Source organism: Rhinoderma darwinii, assembly GCF_050947455.1.
Source record: "Rhinoderma darwinii isolate aRhiDar2 chromosome 3 unlocalized genomic scaffold, aRhiDar2.hap1 SUPER_3_unloc_8, whole genome shotgun sequence".
Taxonomy (NCBI): domain Eukaryota; kingdom Metazoa; phylum Chordata; class Amphibia; order Anura; family Rhinodermatidae; genus Rhinoderma; species Rhinoderma darwinii.
In genome coordinates, this window is record NW_027461751.1 from 791,958 (window position 1) to 814,249 (window position 22,292).

The following is a 22,292-nucleotide window of genomic DNA, read 5'->3' on the forward strand; positions in this document are numbered from 1 at the left end:
TTGCAGCTGAGAATCACGTCATACCTTGTCCACATCAGGGCTGCCGCTGAGAATCACGTCATACCTTGTCCACATCAGGGCTGCAGCTGAGAATCACATCATACCTTGTCCACATCAGGGCTGCAGCTGAGAATCACATCATACCTTGCACACATCAGGGCTGCAGCTGAGATTCACATCATACCTTGTCCACATCAGGGCAGCAGCTGAGAATCACATCATACCTTGTCCACATCAGGGCTGCCACTGAGAATCACATCATACCTTGCCCACATCAGGGCTGCAGCTGAGAATCACATCATACCTTGCCAACATTAGGCCTGCAGCTGAGAATCACATCATACCTTGCTCACAACAGGGCTGTATCTGAAAATCATACCTTATCCACATCAGGGCTGCAGCTGAGAATCACATCATAGCTTGTCCACATCAGCGCTGCAGCTGAGAATCACATCATACCTAGTCAACATCAGGGCTGCCACTGAGAATCACATCATAGCTAGTCCACATTAGGGCTGCAGCTGAGAATCGCATCATACCTAGTCAACATCAGTGCTGCAGCTGAGAATCACATCATACCTTGTCCACATCAGGGCTGCAGCTGAGAATCACATCATACCTTGTCCACATCAGGGCTGCCACTGAGAATCACATCATACCTTGCCCACATCAGGGCTGCAGCTGAGAATCACATCATACCTTGCCCACATCAGGACTGCAGCTGAGAATCATATCATACCTTGCCCACATCAGGGCTGCAGCTGAGAATCACATCATTGCTTGTCCACATCAGCGCTGCAGCTGAAAATCACATCATACCTTGTCCACATCAGGGCTACAGCTGAGAATCACATCATACCTAGTCAACATCAGGACTGCCACTGAGAATTACATCATAGCTAGTCCACATCAGGGCTGCAGTTTAATAATCACATCATACTTTGTCCACATCAGGGTTGCAGCTGAGAATCACATCATACCTTGTCCACATCAGGGCTGCCACTGAGAATCACATCATACCTTGTCCACATCAGGGCTGCAGCTGAGAATCACATACCTTGTCCACATCAGGGCTGCTGCTGAGAATCACATCATACCTTGTCCACATCAGGGCTGCAGCTGAGAATCACATCATACCTTGTACACATCAGGGCTGCAGCTGAGATTCACATCATACCTTGTCCACATCAGGGCTGCCACTGAGAATCACATCATACCTTGTCCACATCAGGGCTGAAGCTGAGAATCACATACCTTGTCCACATCAGGGCTGCTGCTCAGAATCACATCATACCTTGCCCACATCAGGGCTGCAGCTGAGAATCACATCATACCTTGCCCACATTAGGCCTGCAGCTGAGAATCACATTATACCTTGCCCACATCGGGGCTGTATCTGAAAATCATACCTTGTCCACATCAGGGCTGCAGCTGAGAATCACATCATAGCTTGTCCACATCAGCGCTGCAGCTGAGAATCACATCATACCTTGTCCACATCAGGGCTGCAGCTGAGAATCACATCATACCTAGTCAACATCAGGGCTGCCACTGAGAATCACATCATAGCTAGTCCACATCAGGGCTGCAGCTGAGAATCACATCATAGCTTGTCCACATCAGTGCTGCAGCTGAGAATCACATCATACCTTGCCCACATCAGGACTGCAGCTGAGAATCACATCATACCTTGTCCACATCAGGGCTGCAGCTGAGAATCACATACCTTGTCCACATCAGGGCTGCTGCTGAGAATCACATCATACCTTGTCCACATCAGGGCTGCAGCTGAGAATCACATCATACCTTGTACACATCAGGGCTGCAGCTGATATTCACATCATACCTTGTCCACATCAGGGCTGCCACTGAGAATCACATCATACCTTGTCCACATCAGGGCTGCAGCTGAGAATCACATACCTTGTCCACATCAGGGCTGCTGCTCAGAATCACATCATACCTTGCCCACATCAGGGCTGCAGCTGAGAATCACATCATACCTTGCCCACATTAGGCCTGCAGCTGAGAATCACATTATACCTTGCCCACATCGGGGCTGTATCTGAAAATCATACCTTGTCCACATCAGGGCTGCAGCTGAGAATCACATCATAGCTTGTCCACATCAGCGCTGCAGCTGAGAATCACATCATACCTTGTCCACATCAGGGCTGCAGCTGAGAATCACATCATACCTAGTCAACATCAGGGCTGCCACTGAGAATCACATCATAGCTAGTCCACATCAGGGCTGCAGCTGAGAATCACATCATAGCTTGTCCACATCAGTGCTGCAGCTGAGAATCACATCATACCTTGCCCACATCAGGACTGCAGCTGAGAATCACATCATAGCTTATCCACATCAGGGCTGCAGCTGAGAATCACATCATAGCTTGTCCACATCAGTGCTGCAGCTGAGAATCACATCACACCTTGTCCACATCAGGGCTGCAGCTGAGAATCACATCACACCTTGTCCACATCAGGGCTGCAGCTGAGAATCACATCATACCTTGTCGGACCCGCACCGATATACTGATGACCTATCTGGTAACATTACAGAAATTTCGGAGGACTCCTTATGAGATGTTGGGTGGGGACACAAAATGTTACACGGGCCCCCCCCCTCCCGATCTGTAATAGTGACGGCAGCCGAGGGAGGAACGTGTCAATTGTAAAACCCTCCTGTTCTTATTATATAGATAATTCCACCGACTCCAATGAGAAGCATCAACATCAAACTTACAGTCTCGAAACTCATCGGTGCGTACGTACGTTATAAACCTACACAACGGGTTTAACCCCTTCCTGCTGCAGCCAGTTTTGAGCTTCCCGACACAGCCTCCTTTTTATGATCTGACACGAGTCACGTCATGTCGTAATAACTTTGGAATGCTTTTATTTTTTTCAAGTGATTACAAGACTGTTTTCTCCGGACACATTGTACTTTATGTTAGGGGTAAAATTTGGTTTTTAACATTCTTTTATTTTTTTGGGGATGTTACAAGGGTTTTAAGTTCAGCAGCAATTTTTCACATTTTTAAGAAAATGTCCAAAACCAATTTTTTTAGGTACCAGTTAACCTCTGAAGTGGCTTTGAGGGTCCCATACATTAGAAACCCCCATAAGTCACCCTATTTTAAAATTGGAACCCCTCAAATTATTAGAAACAGCATTTAGAAAGACTTTAAACATTTTACAGGAATGAAAGCAAATTGAAGGTGAAATTTGAAATTTTATTTACATTTGTTCAATTTTAATAATTGATTTCTGTAACCCAGAAGGTTTTACCAGAGAAATACAGCTCAATCATTTTGGAAACTACACCCCAAAAATAAAAAAAATAGAAAAAAGTAAAAGTATGTTCAATAAAGTTTTATAGAAAAACGAAATGAATAAATAAATAAAGCTCTTTTTTTTACATTAAAAATGATAACATTTTTGAAAAAATATTAATCCATTAAAAAATATACATATATTCGCTTCCGCCACAAATTGTAACGACCCGTAGAACAAATATATAGGGCTGAAAGAAACCGCCCAGAACTCTATGCCCCATAGACAATGAATGGAACGGCAGCGACCATGCTCGACCTGCCGCTCCATCCAAACTCCTCCTCATCCTTCCATCTACTCTTCAGAGATGTGCAGATGTCTCCTCAACACCATGAGATGTTGGACCTGCTGGACCTCATGATGTGGACCTCATCCTTCCATCTACTCTTCAGAGATGTGCAGATGTCTCCTCAACACCATGAGATGTTGGACCTGCTGGACCTCATGATGTGGACCTCATCCTTCTATCTACTCTTCAGAGATGTGCAGATGTCTCCACAACACCATGAGATGTTGGACCTGCTGGACCTCATGATGTGGACCTCATCCTTCCATCTACTCTTCAGAGATGTTCCTAGAAGTTCTCATCTCCCCCCCCCCACCACCTTTCTTGACCCGCTCGTCACGCTCTTGGTATTTATTTACGTAAACCCTATAAAACGTCCCATGAATGGCTTATTTTTACAGTTACAAGGTTGAGGGGTTGTTAAAAGCCCATTTGTGGGTTTATCGCCCAGTCAGCGACATACTCCAGTTTATGGTTTGGGTGTAAATCTTGAGTCTATTCAGCCTTCGTTCTCGGAGAAGAGAGGGTTGGTCATCTTCCTCGGCGTTCTTCCTTTAGGTTGAGATATCGTTGGTTAATGTTTAGCTGCGACCAGTTTTATGGGATTAGGATTTACTGGGGTAATGGAGGCTTCACAGTCTCCGTTCTCAGGATTGACGCCTCTGAACTTTGCTTCTGGTGAACCCAAGGACTAAAGATTAAAAAAAAAGATGAAAGACAAGAAGATGTAAGAAAGAATCTCGGAAATCATGAGAAGACTGAAGACCCAACATAAGAAATACTGGAGGAGCCCGAGACATATGGAGGCTGGAGAACTGTCCACCATGAAGAGGTTTATAGAAACAGAACGTATGTATAAACTCCTGTTCACATCACGTTTCACCTCCACCTTGGGAGAAGTTGCCAGGTCTCTAGGACTCCACTTACCAGTCCATTCGGCCACCATTGGAATACCTGTTTTTTTTGCTGTATAGAAAAGTGAAGTCAATAAGACGTTTCTATGCTGGTGCCTATGGGTGACGTACCCCCTGTATACCTATATAGTGCCATACATCAGAGGCATAAGTCAGGCAATACCACCCACATATACATCTAACAGAAGGCTCAGACGTAATGTGAAAAGAGCCAAGATAGATAGATAGATAGATAGATGGATGGATGGATGGATGGATGGATGGATGGATGGATGGATGGATGGATGGATGGATAGATAGATAGATAGATAGATAGATAGATAGATAGATAGATAGATAGATAGATAGATAGATAGATAGATATGAGATAGATAGATAGATAGATAGATAGATAGATAGATAGATAGATAGATAGATATGAGATAGATAGATAGATAGATATGAGATAGATAGATAGATAGATAGATAGATAGATAGATAGATAGATAGATAGATAGATGGATGGATGGATGGATGGATGGATGGATGGATGGATGGATGGATGGATGGATGGATGGATAGATAGATAGATAGATAGATAGATAGATGACACGTCTCGCGCACCTTCTCTTTATTGGGTGACGGTTCTCCGCTCCGTGTTGGGTGGACAGGGTGGGACATGTGGTAGAAGGTTCCACATCTGGAGCACGTGATATCTGGATAGTCCGTGGACCACCACGGCGTCCCGGTAGACACAAGGCTCGGCGGACTTCAGGCCAAATGAATAGAATCTTTCATCGTGATAAAGCGGAACGTTCGCAGCCAAGGCCAAGAATCCAAAGTAAATGTCGTCCAATGGGAAGACTGGGACGATGGATGAAGCCTTCAGCAGTGAGGGGACGAGGTCCGCAGCGAAGAGGAAGCCCCCGCCAGACACGAAGGGGGGATAGATGTCATATGGGAAGACGCTGAAGGGGACTCCATACTTCCCTTCCCGTTCCACGGGGGCGTGATTCTGGAAGAAACCATGGACGTGGCGGGGGTGACTCTTCAGGGAGGTGGAGACGTAGCGGACTAAAGCGTGGGTGTTCACAAACTCATCATCATCACCTGTCCAAAAACAAGACATCACCATTAGTCATCACCCCCTGCAGATCCGAGAAAATACACAGGGGGCGCCATTGTTCCCAACACCTGTCCGTCTATCGTCTTCTCCACCAATCACAGCTCACAATCTCAATTCTAAGTCACATCTAAAAAATGGACCACATGTTGTGGGGAGGTGTCTCTCGCTGTAGTGCTGCACTTGTGGGGGACGCGGCCCAGAGCCAAGGAGGCTTGTGTGGCCTGACAGCATGGGGGCTTTTGGGCCTCTGGGTTGCTGCGGGGGGCAGTGGCCGTCATGCGGTGCTGCAAACAGTAGAGTAGGGACCCAATTCAGACGGGTCGCGGTGAAGTGACAAGAGGCTCATACAAAAAAAACTCATGTTCATGCTTATAAAGCCTGCCTGCAGCCACCACTAGGGGGAGCTCACTACATACAGATATATACAGCTTCCATAGAGTTACATGATTACATTGTGCTGCCTGCAGCCACCACTAGGGGGAGCTCTCTACATACAGATATATACAGATCCCATAGAGTTAGATGATAACATTCTGCTGCCTTCAGCCACCACTAGGAGGAGCTCACTACATACAGATATATACAGATCCCATAGAGCTACATGATAACATTCTGCTGCCTGCAGTCACCACTAGGAGGAGCTCACTACATACAAATATATACAGATCCCATAGAGTTACATGATAACATTCTGCTGCCTGCAGTCACCACTAGGGGGAGCTCACTACATACAGATATATACAGCTCCCATAGAGTTACATGATAACATTCTGCTGCCTGCAGTCACCACTAGGAGGAGCTCACTACATACAGATCCCATAGAGTTACAAGATAACATTCTCTATACCGGCAGCAACCACTAGGGGGAGCTCACTACATACAGATATATATAGCTCCCATAGAGTTACATGATAAAATTCTGCTGCCTGCAGTCACCACTAGGGGAGCTCACTACATACAAATATATACAGATCCCATAGAGTTACATGAAAACATTCTCTATACTGGCAGCCACCACTAGGGGGAGTTTACTACATACAGATATATATAGCTCCCATAGAGTTACATGCTAACACTCTGCTGCCTCCAGCCACCACTAGGGGGAGCTCACTTCATACAGATATATATAGATCCCATAGAGTTACATGATAACATTCTGCTGCCTGCAACTGCCACTAGCGGGAGCTCACTAAATACAGATATATACAGCTCCCATAGAGTTACATGATAACATTTTGCTGCCTGCAGCCACCACTAGGGGGAGCTCACTACATACAGATATATACAGCTCCCATAGAGTTACATGATAACATTCTGCTGCCTGCAGCCACCACTAGGGGAGCTCACTACATACAGATATATAGGTCCCCTAGAGTTACATGATAACATTCTGCTGCCTGCAGTGACCACTAGGGGGAGCTCACTACATACACATATATACAGATCCCAAAGAGTAACATGAAAACATTCTCTATACCGGCAGTCACCACTATGGGAGTTTACTATATACAGATATATATATATATATATATATATATATATATATATATATATATATATATATATATATATATATATATATATATATATATATCTCCCATAGAGTTATATGATAACATTCTGCTGTATAGGACATGTAATATTAGTAGAATTGTGACTGCAGCTCTGGATGTGACTGGAGTATAACATGTTACGGTACAGTTGTGACTGCAGCTCTGGATGTGACTGGAGTATAACATGTTACAATAGAGTGGGGAGTGCAGCTCTGGATGTGACAGGAGTACAATACATGATATAATAGTAGAGTTGTGACTGCAGCTCTGGATTTGACTGGAATATGGGACCTGATGTTACAGTACAGTTGTGACTGCAGCTCTGGATGTGACTGGAGTATAACATGTTACAATAGAGTGGTGACTGTAGTTCTGGATGTGACTGGAGTACAGTACATTATATAATAGTAGAGTTGTGACTGCAGCTCTGGATGTGACTGTAGGATAATACATAAGAAAATAGTAGAGTTGTGACTGCAGCTGTGGATGTGACTGGAGTATGGGACATGATGTTACAGTAGAGTTGTGACTATAGTTCTGGATGTGACTGGAGGATAGTACATAATATAATAGTAGAATAGTGATTGCAGCTGTGGATGTGACTGGAGTATAACATGTTACAGTAGAGTTGTGACTGCAGCACTGGATGTGACTGGAGTATAGGACATGATGTTACAGTAGAGTTGTGACTGCAGTTCTGTATGTGACTGGAGGATAGTACATAATATAATAGTAAAATTGTGACTGCAGCTCTGGATGTGACTGGAATATAGGACATGATGTTACAGTATAATGACTGCAGCTGTGGATGTGACTGGAGTATAACATGTTACAGTAGAGTTGTGACTGCAGCTGTGGATGTGACTGGAGTATAGGACATGATTTTACAGTAGAGTTGTGTCTGCAGCTCTGGATGTGACTGGAGTATAGGACATGATGTTACAGTAGAGTTGTGACTGCAGCTCTGGATGTGACTGGAGGATAGTACATAATATAATAGTAAAATTGTGACTGCAGCTCTGGATGTGACTGGAATATAGGACATGATGTTACAGTATAGTGACTGCAGCTCTGGAAGTGACTGGAGTATAGTACATGATGTTACAGTATAATGACTGCAGCTGTGGATGTGACTGGAGTATAACATATTACAGTAGAGTTGTGACTGCAGCTGTGGATGTGACTGGAGTATAGGACATGATGTTACAGTAGAGTTGTGACTGCAGCTCTGGATGTGACTGGAGTATAAGATGTGACGGTAGAGTGGTGACTGCAGCTCTGGATGTGACTGGAGTATAACATGTAAAGGTAGAGTCGTGACTGCAGCTCTGGATGTAACTGGAGTACAGTACATGATAAAATAGTAGAGTTGTGACTGCAGCTCTGGATGTGACTGTAGGATAATACAAAATAAAATAGCAGAACTGTGACTGCAGCTCTGGATGTGACTGGAGTACAGAACATGATAAAATAGTAGAGTTGTGACTGCAGCTCTGGATGTGACTAGGATAATACAAAATAAAATAGCAGAACTGTGACTGCAGCTCTGGATTTGACTGGAGTATAACATGTTACGGTAAATTGTGACTGCAGTTCTGGATGTGACTGGAGTATAGGACATGATATATTAGTAGAATTGTGACTGCAGCTCTGGATGTCACTGGAGTATAACATGTTACGGTAGAGTTGTGACTGCAGCTGTGGATGTGACTGGAGCATAGGACTTGATAAAATAGCAGAGTTGTGACTGCAGCTCTAGATGTGACTGGAGGATAGTACATGATATATTAGTAGAATTGTGACTGCAGCTCTGAATGTGACTGGAGTAAAATATGTTACAGTAGAGTTGTGACTGCAGCTGTGGATGTAACTGGAGTTTAGGACATGATGTTACAGTAGAGTTGTGACTGCAGTTCTGGATGTGACTGGAGCATAGTACATAATAAAATAGCAGAATTGTAACTGCAGCTCTGGATGTGATTGGAGTATAACATGTTACAGTAGAGTTGTGACTGCAGCTCTGGATGTGACTGGAGGATAGAACATAATATAATAGTAGAATTGTGAGTGCAGCTCTGGATGTGACTGTAGGATAATATAAAATAAAATAGCAGAACTGTGACTGCAGCTCTGGATGTGACTGGAGTATAACATGTAACGGTAAGTTGTTACTGCAGTTCTGGATGTGACTGGAGTATAGGACATGATATATTAGTAGAGTTGTGACTGCAGCTCTGGATGTGACTGTAGGATAATACATAAGAAAATAGCAGAATTGTGACTGCAGCTCTGGATGTGACTGGAGTATAACATGTAAAGGTAGAGTCGTGACTGCAGCTCTGGATGTAACTGGAGTATAGTACATGTTAAAATAGTAGAGTTGTGACTGCAGCTCTGGATGTGACTGTAGGATAATACAAAATAAAATAGCAGAACTGTGACTGCAGCTCTGGATGTGACTGGAGTATAACATGTTACGGTAAGTTGTGTCTGCAGTTCTGGATGTGACTGGAGTATAGGACATGATATATTAGTAGAATTGTGACTGCAGCTCTGGATGTGACTGGAGTATAACATGTTACAATAGAGTGGTGACTGTAGCTTTGGATGTGACTGGAGTACAGTACATGATATAATAGTACAGTTGTGACTGCAGCTCTGGATGTGACTGTAGGATAACATGTTACGGTAAGTTGTGACTGGAGTATAGGACATGATATATTAGTAGAATTGTGACTGCAGCTCTCTCATTGTTGCTCTGATTCACTCTCGTCTTGACTCCTGTAACTCATTACTAGTCGGTCTTCCCCTCACTAAACTCTCCCCTCTCCAATCTATCCTCAATGCAGCAGCCAGGCTCATCTTTATGACCAACCGCTACACCAGCGCCTCTAATCTGTGCCAGTCACTGCACTGGTTGCCCATCCCCTTCCGAATAAAATTCAAACTTATTCCTCTCCCCCACAAAGCTCTCCACAGTGCTGCACCTCCTTACATCTCCTCCCTCATCTCTGTCTACCACCCTACTCGGGCTCTACGTTCTGCCAACGACTTTAGATTAAAATCCTCCATAATCCGAACCTCCCACTCCCGTCTCCAGGATTTCTCTCGTGCTGCACCCGTCCTCTGGAATGTGCTACCCCAGACAATCAGATTAATTCCCAATATCCACAGTTTTAAACGTGCCCTGAAAACACATCTATTTAGACCGGCCTATAACATTCCCTAATCTGACTCCTTTCCATGGCCCTCCTTATAGATCAGTCATCAGAATAAGATTCCCTCACACTCCTTCTCTTCATGTCCGTCATACACGGATAGTGGCTGGTGACCGGCTCATGCAGCTTTATGTTACCACCGCATGTGTATAAAAATGGCCGGACCATTGTACAGAACAAGCACTGTTACACTTTGTGTCTCCCTTATGTCCTCATAGATTGTAAGCTCTTGTGATCAGGTCCTCACTCCTCTCCTCATAGATTGTAAGCTCTTGCGAGCAGGGTCCTCACTCCCCAGGTTTGAATTGTAAATGATCTTTGTCACTATGTAATGTCTGATATTGTTTGTTTCATGTTCCCTCTAAATTGTAAAGTGCTGCGTAATATGTTGGCGCTATATAAATAAAGATTATTATTATTATTATTATTATTATTATTATTATGTGACTGGAGTATAACATGTTACGGTAGAGTTGTGACTGCAGCTGTGGATGTGACTGGAGTATAGGACATGATGTTACAGTATAGTGACTGCAGCTGTGGATGTGACTGGAGTTTAGGACATGATGTTACAGTATAGTGACTGCAGCTGTGGATGTGACTGGAGTTTAGGACATGATGTTACAGTAGAGTTGTGACTGCAGTTCTGGATGTGACTGGAGGATAGTACATGATATATTAGTAGAATTGTGACTGCAGCTCTGAATGTGACTGGAGTAAAACATGTTACAGTAGAGTTGTGACTCCAGCTCTGGATGTGACAGGAGGATAGAACATAATATAATAGTAGAGTTGTGACTGCAGCTCTGGATGTGACTGTAGGATAATATAAAATAAAATAGCAGAACTGTGACTGCAGCTCTGGATGTGACTGGACTATAACATGTAACGGTAAGTTGTTACTGCAGTTCTGGATGTGACTGGAGTATAGGACATGATATATTAGTAGAATTGTGACTGCAACTCTGGATGTGACTGGATATAACATGTTACGGTAGAGTTGTGACTGCAGCTGTGGATGTGACTGGAGCATAGGAGTTAATAAAATAGCAGAGTTGTGACTGCAGCTCTAGATGTGACTGGAGTAAAACATGTTACAGTAGAATTGTGACTGCAGTTCTGGATGTGACTGGAGGATAGTACATAATATAATAGCAGAATTGTTACTGCAGCTCTGGATGTGATTGGAGTATAACATGTTACAGTAGAGTTGTGACTGCAGATCTGGATGTGACTGGAGTATAGGACATGATGTTACAGTAGAGTTGTGATTGCAGCTGTGGATGTGACTGGAGTATAGTACATGATGTTACAGTATAGTGACTGCAGCTGTGGATGTGACTGGAGTATAGGACATGATGTTACAGTATAGTGACTGCAGCTTGTGATGTGACTAGAGTATAGGACATGATGTTACAGTATAGTGACTGCAGCTGTGGATGTGACTGGAGTATAACATGGTACAGTAGAGTTGTGACTGCAGCTCTGGATGTGACTGGAGTATAGGACATGATAATACAGTAGAGTTGTGACTGCAGCTCTGGCTGTGACTGAAGTATAGGATTTATGATGGTACAGTAGAGTTGTGACTGCAGCTGTGGATGTGACTGGAGTATAGGATTTATGATGGTACAGTAGAGTTGTGACTGCAGTTCTGGATGTGGCTGGAGTATAGTACATGATATATTAGTAGAATTGTGACTGCAGCTCTGGATGTGACTGGAGTATAACATGTTACAATAGAGTGGTGACTGTAGCTTTGGATGTGACTGGAGTACAGTACATGATATAATAGTACAGTTGTGACTGCAGCTCTGGATGTGACTGTAGGATAACATGTTACGGTAAGTTGTGACTGGAGTATAGGACATGATATATTAGTAGAATTGTGACTGCAGCTCTGGATGTGACTGGAGTATAACATGTTACAGTAGAGTTGTAAGTGCAGCTCTGGATGTGATTGGAGTATAGGACATGATGTTACAGTAAAGTTTGAGTGCAGCTCTGGATGTGATTGGAGTATAACACATGTTACAGTAGAATAGTGACTGGAGCTCTGGATTTGTTTTAAGTATGGGATCTGATGTTACAGTACAGTTGTGACTGCAGCTCTGGATGTGAGTGGAGTATAACATGTTACAATAGAGTGGTGAGTGCAGCTCTGGATGTGACAGGAGTATAGGACATGATTTTACAGTAGAGTTGTGACTGCAGCTCTGGATGTGACTGGAGTATAACATGTTACAATAGAGTGGTGACTGCAGCTCTGGATGTAACTGGAGTACAGAACATGATAAAATAGTAGAGTTGTGACTGCAGCTCTGGATGTGACTGTAGGATAATACAAAATAAAATAGCAGAAATGTGACTGCAGCTCTGGATGTGACTGGAGTATAACATGTAACGGTAAGTTGTGACTGCAGTTCTGGATGTGACTGGAGTATAACATGTTACGGTAGAGTTGTGACTGCAGCTGTGGATGTGACTGGAGCATAGGACTTGTTAAAATAGCAGAGTTGTGACTGCAGCTCTGGTTGTGACTGGAGTATAGGACATGATGTTACAGTAGAGTTGTGATTGCAGCTGTGGATGTGACTGGAGTATAGTAAATGATGTTACAGTATAGTGACTGCAGCTGTGGATGTGACTGGAGTATAACATGGTACAGTAGAGTTGTGACTGCAGCTGTGGATGTGACTGGAGTATAGGACATGATAATACAGTAGAGTTGTGACTGCAGTTCTGGATGTGGCTGGAGTATAGTACATGATATATTAGTAGAATTGTGACTGCAGGTCTGGATGTGACTGGAGTATAACACATGATATTACAGTAGAGTTGTGAGTGCAGCTCTGGATGTGACTGGAGTATAACATGTTACAATAGAGTGGTGAGTGCCGCTCTGGATGTGACTGGAGTACAGTACATGATATAATAGTAGAGTTGTGACTGCAGCTTTGGATGTGACTGTAGTATAATACATAATAAAATAGCAGAACTGTGACTGCAGATCTGGATGTGACTGGAGTATAACATGTTACAGTAGAGTTGTGACTGCAGCTGTGTATGTGACTGGAGTATAGGACATGATGTTACAGTAGATTTGTGACTGCAGCTCTGGATGTGACTGGAATATAGGACATGATGTTACAGTAGAGTGGTGAGTGCAGCTCTGGATGTGACTGGAGTATAGTAAATGATGTTACAGTAGAGTGACTGCAGCTCTGGATGTGACGGGAGTATAGGACATGATGTTACAGTAGATTTGTGACTGCAGCTCTGGATGTGATTGGAGTATAACATGGTACGGTAGAGTTGTGAGTGCAGCTCTGGATGTTACTAGAGTATAACATGTTACGGTAGAGTTGCGAGTGCAGCTCTGGATGCGACTGGAGTATAGGACATGATGTTACAGTAAAGTGGTGAGTGCAGCTCTGGATGTGACTGGAGTATAACATGTTACAGTAGAGTGGTGAGTGCAGCTCTGGATGTGACTGGAATATAGGACATGATGTTACAGTAGAGTGGTGAGTGCAGCTCTGGATGTGACTGGAATATAGGACATGATGTTACAGTAGAGTGACTGCAGCTCTGGATGTGACTGGAGTATAGGACATGATGTTACAGTAGAGTGACTGCAGCTCTGGATGTGACTGGAATATATCATATTACGGTAGAGTTGTGACTGCAGCTGTGGATGTGACAGGAGTATAACGTTACATCAGAGTTGTGACTGCAGCTGTGGATGGGATGTGACTGGAGTATAAAATGTTACGGTAGTGTTGTGAGTGCAGCTCTGGATGTGACTGGAAAATAGCACATGATGTTACAGTACAGTGGTGAGTGCAGCTCTGGATGTGACTGGAATATAGGACATGATGTTACAGTAGAGTGGTGAGTGCAGCTCTGGATGTGACTGGAGTATAGTACATGATGTTACAGTAGAGTGACTGCAGCTCTGGATGTGACTGGAGTATAGGACACGATGTTACGGTAGAGTGGTGAGTGCAGCTCTCGATGTGACTGGAGTATAACATGTTACGGTAGAGTTGTGAGTGCAGCTTTGGATGTGACTGGAGTATAACATGTTACGGTAGAGTTGTGAGTGCAGCTGTGGATGTGACTGGAGTACAGTACATGATATATTAGTAGAGTGGTGACTGCAGCTCTGGCTGTCACTGGAGTATAACATGTTACGGTAGAGTTGACTGCAGCTCTGGATGTGACTGGAGTATAACATGTTACGGTAGAGTTGTGAGTGCAGCTCTCGATGTGACTGGAGTATAACATGTTACGGTAGAGTTGTGAGTGCAGCTTTGGATGTGACTGGAGTATAACATGTTACAGTAGAGTTGTGAGTGCAGCTGTGGATGTGACTGGAGTACAGTACATGATATATTAGTAGAGTGGTGACTGCAGCTCTGGCTGTCACTGGAGTATAACATGTTACGGTAGAGTTGTGACTGCAGCTCTGGATGTGACTGGAGTATAACATGTTACGGTAGAGTTGTGAGTGCTGCTCTGGATGTGACTGGAGTATAAAATGTTACAGGAGAGTTGTGAGTGCAGCTCTGGATGTGACTGGAGTATAATATGTTACGGTAGAGTTGACAGCAGCTCTGGCTGTGACTGGAGTATATTATGTTACGGTAGAGTGGTGAGTGCAGCTCTGGATGTGACTGGAGTATAGGACATGATGTTACTGTAAAGTGGTGAGTGCAGCTCTGGATGTGACTGGAATATAGGACATGATGTTACGGTAGAGTGGTGAGTGCAGCTCTGGATGTGACTGGAGTATTCCATGTTACAGTAGAGTGGTGAGTGCAGCTCTGGATGTGACTGGAATATAGGACATGATGTTACAGTAGAGTGGTGAGTGCAGCTCTGGATGTGACTGGAGTATAACATCTTACAGTAGAGTTGACTGCAGCTCTGGCTGTGACTGGAGTATATTATGTTACGGTAGAGCGGTGAGTGCAGCTCTGGATGTGACTGAAGTATAGGACATGATGTTACAGTAAAGTGGTGAGTGCACCTCTGGATGTGACTGGAGTATAACATGTTACAGTAGAGTGGTGAGTGCAGCTCTGGATGTGACTGGAGGATAGTACATAATATAATAGCAGAATTGTTACTGCAGCTCTGGATGTGATTGGAGTATAACATGTTACAGTAGAGTTGTGTCTGCAGCTCTGGATGTGACTGGAGTATAGGACATGATGTTACAGTAGAGTGGTGAGAGCAGCTCTGGATGTGACAGTAGTATAACATGTAACGGTAGAGTTGTGACTGCAGCTCTGGATGTGACTGGAGTATAACATGTTACGGTAGAGTTGTGAGTGCAGCTCTGGATGTGACTGGAGTATAACATGTTACGGTAGCGCTGTGAGTGCAGATCTGGATGTGACTGGAGTATAGGACATGATGTTACGGTAGAGTGGTGACTGCAGGTCTGGATGTGACTGGAGTATAACATGTTACGGTAGAGTTGTGAGTGCAGCTCTGGATGTGACTGGAGTATAACATCTTACGGTAGAGTTAACTGCAGCTCTGGCTGTGACTGGAGTATATTATGTTATGGTAGAGCGGTGAGTGCAGCTCTGGATGTGACTGAAGTATAGGACATGATGTTACAATAAAGTGGTGAGTGCAGCTCTGGATGTGACTGGAGTATAACATGTTACAGTAGAGTGGTGAGTGCAGCTCTGGATGTGACTGGAATATAGGACATGATGTTACAGTAGAGTGGTGAGTGCAGCTCTGGATGTGACTGGAGTATAACATGTTAAGGTAGAGTTGTGACTGCAGCTCTGGATGTGACTGGAGTATAACATGTTACAGTAGAGTGGTGAGTGCAGCTCTGGATGTGACTGGAGTATAGGACATGATGTTACAGTAGAGTGGTGACTGCAGCTCTGGATGTGACTGGAGTATAACATTTTACAGTAGAGTTGTGAGTGCAGCTCTGGATGTGACTGGAGTATAGGACATGATGTTACGGTAGAGTGGTGAGTGCAGCTCTCGATGTGACTGGAGTATAACATGTTACGGTAGAGTTGTGAGTGCAGCTTTGGATGTGACTGGAGTATAACATGTTACGGTAGAGTTGTGAGTGCAGCTGTGGATGTGACTGGAGTACAGTACATGATATATTAGTAGAGTGGTGACTGCAGCTCTGGCTGTCACTGGAGTATAACATGTTACGGTAGAGTTGACTGCAGCTCTGGATGTGACTGGAGTATAACATGTTACGGTAGAGTTGTGAGTGCAGCTTTGGATGTGACTGGAGTATAACATGTTACGGTAGAGTTGTGAGTGCAGCTCTGGATGTGACTGGAGTACAGTACTGAGAGCTCCGTGATTTACCTTTGAAGATGTAGTCGGCCTCCGGACACGCGTGACTCACCCACTCCAGGAAACATCTCTCCTTCAGGGACAGGTTTTGGTGACTTTCCAGGAAGTCCCACAGGACGATGTCTTGGAAGAAGGAAGCTTCCTGCAGCAGCAGCTCCATCTGCTCCCGACGGCCGGAGTTTGCTATGAGGAAGACGGGCAGTAGTCGGTAGTCGCCGACCCGTCTCTCCTGGGCCCAGGTGTACCGCAGGAGGGTCCTGCGCTCGGACGAGGCCGGGTGGGACTTTATAGCGAGGACGATGAGCGGCTCCAGTGTCCGGCAGTGTCGCGGGATGAATGTCCGGCACTCGTAGCTCTGCAGAGCCGGATATTCCCGAGACAGTTCCTCCAGGTCCAGGAAGAAGAACGATTCCCTGTCCCGTAACGTGGCTGAGCGGAGACGGAGCGGTACCGGACGGACCGCGGACACATTCCAGATCTCCTGCAGCTCGAAGATCGGCTCCTCCTCATCATATCTTATCCAGGAGAGCAGCGTCAACGTCAACAGAGACCCGAGGACTAGGACCCCGCGCCAGGTCACCCGGGACGGACACGGGAAAAGCTGAAATAAACGGCAATCACCAGTAAGGGGCGCCATACAGCCTCACAGTACAGCCTTCTCCCTCCCGCCTACTGCTTTGCTGTGTGTCAGTCTTTACTGCTTTTCTAACATTATATTCACAAACCAAAACGATTGGTTAGACACAGCTCTAGATACCAACCACAGAACGGAAACGCACAAAGCAGTGTAGTCACATGAGCGACTGATGCGGCATCTTTGACCGCAGTGTATGAAGCAATCCCGATACTCACTCTCCACCTCCTGCACGGACGACACGTCCTTCTCATTTCTATTCTATGTTGTCCTGGTCAATTATCTGAAGGAGAGAAGAGAACGTCATGATTCCTCCTGTACATTATATAGTGATAATGATAATCTATTACTCCCCAAACTGATATCAGCCGCTCCTCTTATAACACTCCAGATCTATTATATCCTCCAGAGACATTACATCATATGTGTGACTGATATCAGCCGCTCCTCTTATATCACTCCAGCACTATTATATCCTCCAGAGACATTACATCATATATGTGACTGATATTAGCCGCTCCTCTTATATCACTCCAGTACTATTATATCCTCCAGAGACATTACATCATATGTGACTGATATCAGCCACTCCTCTTATATCACTCCAGTACTATTATATCCTCCAGAGACATTACATCATATGTGTGACTGATATTAGCCGCTCCTCTTATATCACTCCAGCACTATTATATCCTCCAGAGACATTACATCATATGTGACTGATATCAGCCGCTCCTCTTATATCACTCCAGTACTATTATATCCTCCAGAGACATTACATCATATATGTGACTGATATTAGCCGCTCCTCTTATATCACTCCAGTACTATTATATCCTCCAGAGACATTACATCATATGTGACTGATATCAGCCACTCCTCTTATATCACTCCAGTACTATTATATCCTCCAGAGACATTACATCATATGTGTGACTGATATTAGCCGCTCCTCTTATATCACTCCAGCACTATTATATCCTCCAGAGACATTACATCATATGTGACTGATATCAGCCGCTCCTCTTATATCACTCCAGTACTATTATATCCTCCAGAGACATTACATCATATGTGACTGATATCAGCCGCTCCTCTTATATCACTCCAGCACTATTATATCCTCCAGAGACATTACATCATATGTGACTGATATCAGCCGCTCCTCTTATATCACTCCAGCACTATTATATCCTCCAGAGACATTACATCATATGTGTGACTGATATCAGCAGCTCCTCTTATAACACTCCAGTACTATTATATCCTCCAGACATTACATCATATGTGTGACTGATATCAGCCGCTGCTCTTATATCACTCCAGTATTATATCCTCCAGAGACATTACATAATGTGACTGATATCAGCCGCTCCTCTTATAACACTCCAGTACTATTATATCCTCCAGAGACATTACATCATATGTGACTGATATCAGCCGCTCCTCTTATATCACTCCAGTACTATTATATCTTCCAGAGACATTACATCATATGTGTGACTGATATCACCAGCTCCTCTTATATCACTCCAGTACTATTATATCCTCCAGAGACATTACATGATATGTGTGACTGATATCAGCCGCTCCTCCTCTTATAACACTCCAGTACTATTATATCCTCCAGAGACATTACATCATATATGTCACTGATATCAGTCGCTCCTCTTATAACACTCCAGTATTATTATATCCTCCAGAGACATTACATCATATGTGACTGATATCACCAGTTCCTCTTATATCACTCCAGTATTATTATATCCTCCAGAGACATTACATCATATATGTGACTGATATCAGCCGCTCCTCTTATATCACTCCAGTACTATTATATCCTCCAGAGACATTACATCATGTGTGACTGATATCAGCCGCTCCTCTTATATCACTCCAGTATTATTATATCCTCCAGAGACATTACGTCATGTGTGACTGATATCAGCCGCTCCTCTTATATCACTCCAGCACTATTATATCCTCCAGAGATATTACATCATATGTGATTGATATCAGCCGCTCCTCTTATCACTCCAGTACTATTATATCCTCCAGAGACATTACATCATATGTGACTGATATCAGCCGCTCCTCTTATATCACTCCAGTACTATTATATCCTCCAGACATTACATCATATGTGACTGATATCAGCCGCTCCTCTTATATCACTCCAGTACTATTATATCCTCGAGAGACATTACATCATATGTGTGACCGATATCAGCCGCTCCTCTTACATCACTCCAGTACTATTATATCCTCCAGAGACATTACATCATATGTGACTGATATCAGCCGCCCCTCTTATAACACTCCAGTACTATTATATCCTCCAGACATTACATCATATGTGTGACTGATATCAGCCGCTGCTCTTATATCACTCCAGTATTATATCCTCCAGAGACATTACATAATGTGACTGATATCAGCCGCTCCTCTTATAACACTCCAGTACTATTATATCCTCCAGAGACATTACATCATATGTGACTGATATCAGCCGCTCCTCTTATATCACTCCAGTACTATTATATCTTCCAGAGACATTACATCATATGTGTGACTGATATCACCAGCTCCTCTTATATCACTCCAGTACTATTATATCCTCCAGAGACATTACATGATATGTGTGACTGATATCAGCCGCTCCTCCTCTTATAACACTCCAGTACTATTATATCCTCCAGAGACATTACATCATATATGTCACTGATATCAGTCGCTCCTCTTATAACACTCCAGTATTATTATATCCTCCAGAGACATTACATCATATGTGTGACTGATATCACCAGTTCCTCTTATATCACTCCAGTATTATTATATCCTCCAGAGACATTACATCATATATGTGACTGATATCAGCCGCTCCTCTTATATCACTCCAGTACTATTATATCCTCCAGAGACATTACATCATGTGTGACTGATATCAGCCGCTCCTCTTATATCACTCCAGTATTATTATATCCTCCAGAGACATTACGTCATGTGTGACTGATATCAGCCGCTCCTCTTATATCACTCCAGCACTATTATATCCTCCAGAGATATTACATCATATGTGATTGATATCAGCCGCTCCTCTTATCACTCCAGTACTATTATATCCTCCAGAGACATTACATCATATGTGACTGATATCAGCCGCTCCTCTTATATCACTCCAGTACTATTATATCCTCCAGACATTACATCATATGTGACTGATATCAGCCGCTCCTCTTATATCACTCCAGTACTATTATATCCTCGAGAGACATTACATCATATGTGTGACTGATATCAGTCGCTCCTCTTATAACACTCCAGTACTATTATATCCTCCAGAGACATTACATCATATGTGACTGATATCAGCCGCTCCTCTTATATCACTCCAGCACTATTATATCCTCCAGACATTACATCATATGTGTGACTGATATCAGCCGCTCCTCTTACATCACTCCAGTACTATTATATCCTCCAGAGACATTACATTATATGTGACTGATATCAGCCGCTCCTCTTATAACACTCCAGCACTATTATATCCTCCAGAGACATTACATCATATGTGACTGATATCAGCAGCTCCTCTTATAACACTCCAGCACTATTATATCCTCCAGAGACATTACATCATATGTGACTGATATCAGCCGCTCCTCTTATATCACTCCAGCACTATTATATCCTCCAGAGACATTACATCATATGTGTGACTGATATCAGCCGCTTCTCTTATAACACTCCAGTACTATTATATCCTCCAGAGATATTACATCATATGTGTGACTGATATCACCAGCTCCTCTTATATCACTCCAGTATTATTATATCCTCCAGAGACATTACATCATATGTGTGACTGATATCAGCCGCTCCTCTTATATCACTCCAGCACTATTATATCCTCCAGAGACATTACATCATATGTGACTGATATCAGCCGCTCCTCTTATATCACTCCAGTACTATTATATCCTCCAGAGACATTACATCATATGTGACTGATATCAGCAGCTCCTCTTATAACACTCCAGCACTATTATATCCTCCAGAGACATTACATCATATGTGACTGATATCAGCCGCTCCTCTTATATCACTCCAGCACTATTATATCCTCCAGAGACATTACATCATATGTGTGACTGATATCAGCCGCTTCTCTTATAACACTCCAGTACTATTATATCCTCCAGAGATATTACATCATATGTGTGACTGATATCACCAGCTCCTCTTATATCACTCCAGTATTATTATATCCTCCAGAGACATTACATCATGTGTGACTGATATCAGCCGCTCCTCTTATATCACTCCAGTATTATTATATCCTCCAGAGACATTACATCATGTGTGACTGATATCAGCCGCTCCTCTTATATCACTCCAGTACTATTATATCCTCCAGAGACATTACATCATATGTGTGACTGATATCAGTCGCTCCTCTTATATCACTCCAGTATTATTATATTCTCCAGAGACATTACATCATGTGTGACTGATATCAGCCGCTCCTCTTATATCACTCCAGTACTATTATATCCTCCAGAGATATTACATCATATGTGACTGATATCAGCCGCTCCTCTTATATCACTACAGTACTATTATATCCTCCAGAGACATTATATCATATGTGTGACTGATATCAGCCGCCCCTCTTATATCACTCCAGCACTATTATATCCTCCAGAGATATTACATCATATGTGACTGATATCAGCCGCTCCTCTTATAACACTCCAGCACTATTATATCCTCCAGAGACATTACATCATATGTGTGACTGATATCAGCCGCTCCTCTTATATCACTCCAGCACTATTATATCCTCCAGAGACATTACATCATATGTGACTGATATCAGCGGCTCC

The 22,292-nt window shown here is 43.5% G+C and overlaps 1 protein-coding gene across 1 annotated transcript; it reads right to left on the reverse strand.

Moving 5' to 3' along the window:
• Window positions 1-5,152: 5,152 nt before the first annotated feature.
• Window positions 5,153-17,409, reverse strand: LOC142683570 (N-acetyllactosaminide beta-1,3-N-acetylglucosaminyltransferase 3-like). The gene is made up of 2 exons (XM_075847414.1): window positions 16,785-17,409; window positions 5,153-5,631 (listed from the first exon to the last, which is right to left on the reverse strand). Exons 1-2 carry the CDS (start codon window positions 17,407-17,409, stop codon window positions 5,153-5,155), a joined length of 1,104 nt encoding a protein of 367 aa, XP_075703529.1.
• Between the last annotated feature and the right edge of the window lie 4,883 nt (window positions 17,410-22,292).

Excerpts from the sequence above, each read along its gene's own strand:
- LOC142683570 (XM_075847414.1), bottom strand. The coding sequence starts at position 17,409 with ATGGCGCCCCTTACTGGTGATTGCCGTTTATTTCAGCTTTTCCCGTGT. Across the intron at positions 5,632-16,784 it reads GGCCGACTACATCTTCAAAG|GTGATGATGATGAGTTTGTG; the intron begins GTAAATCACGGA and ends GTTTTTGGACAG.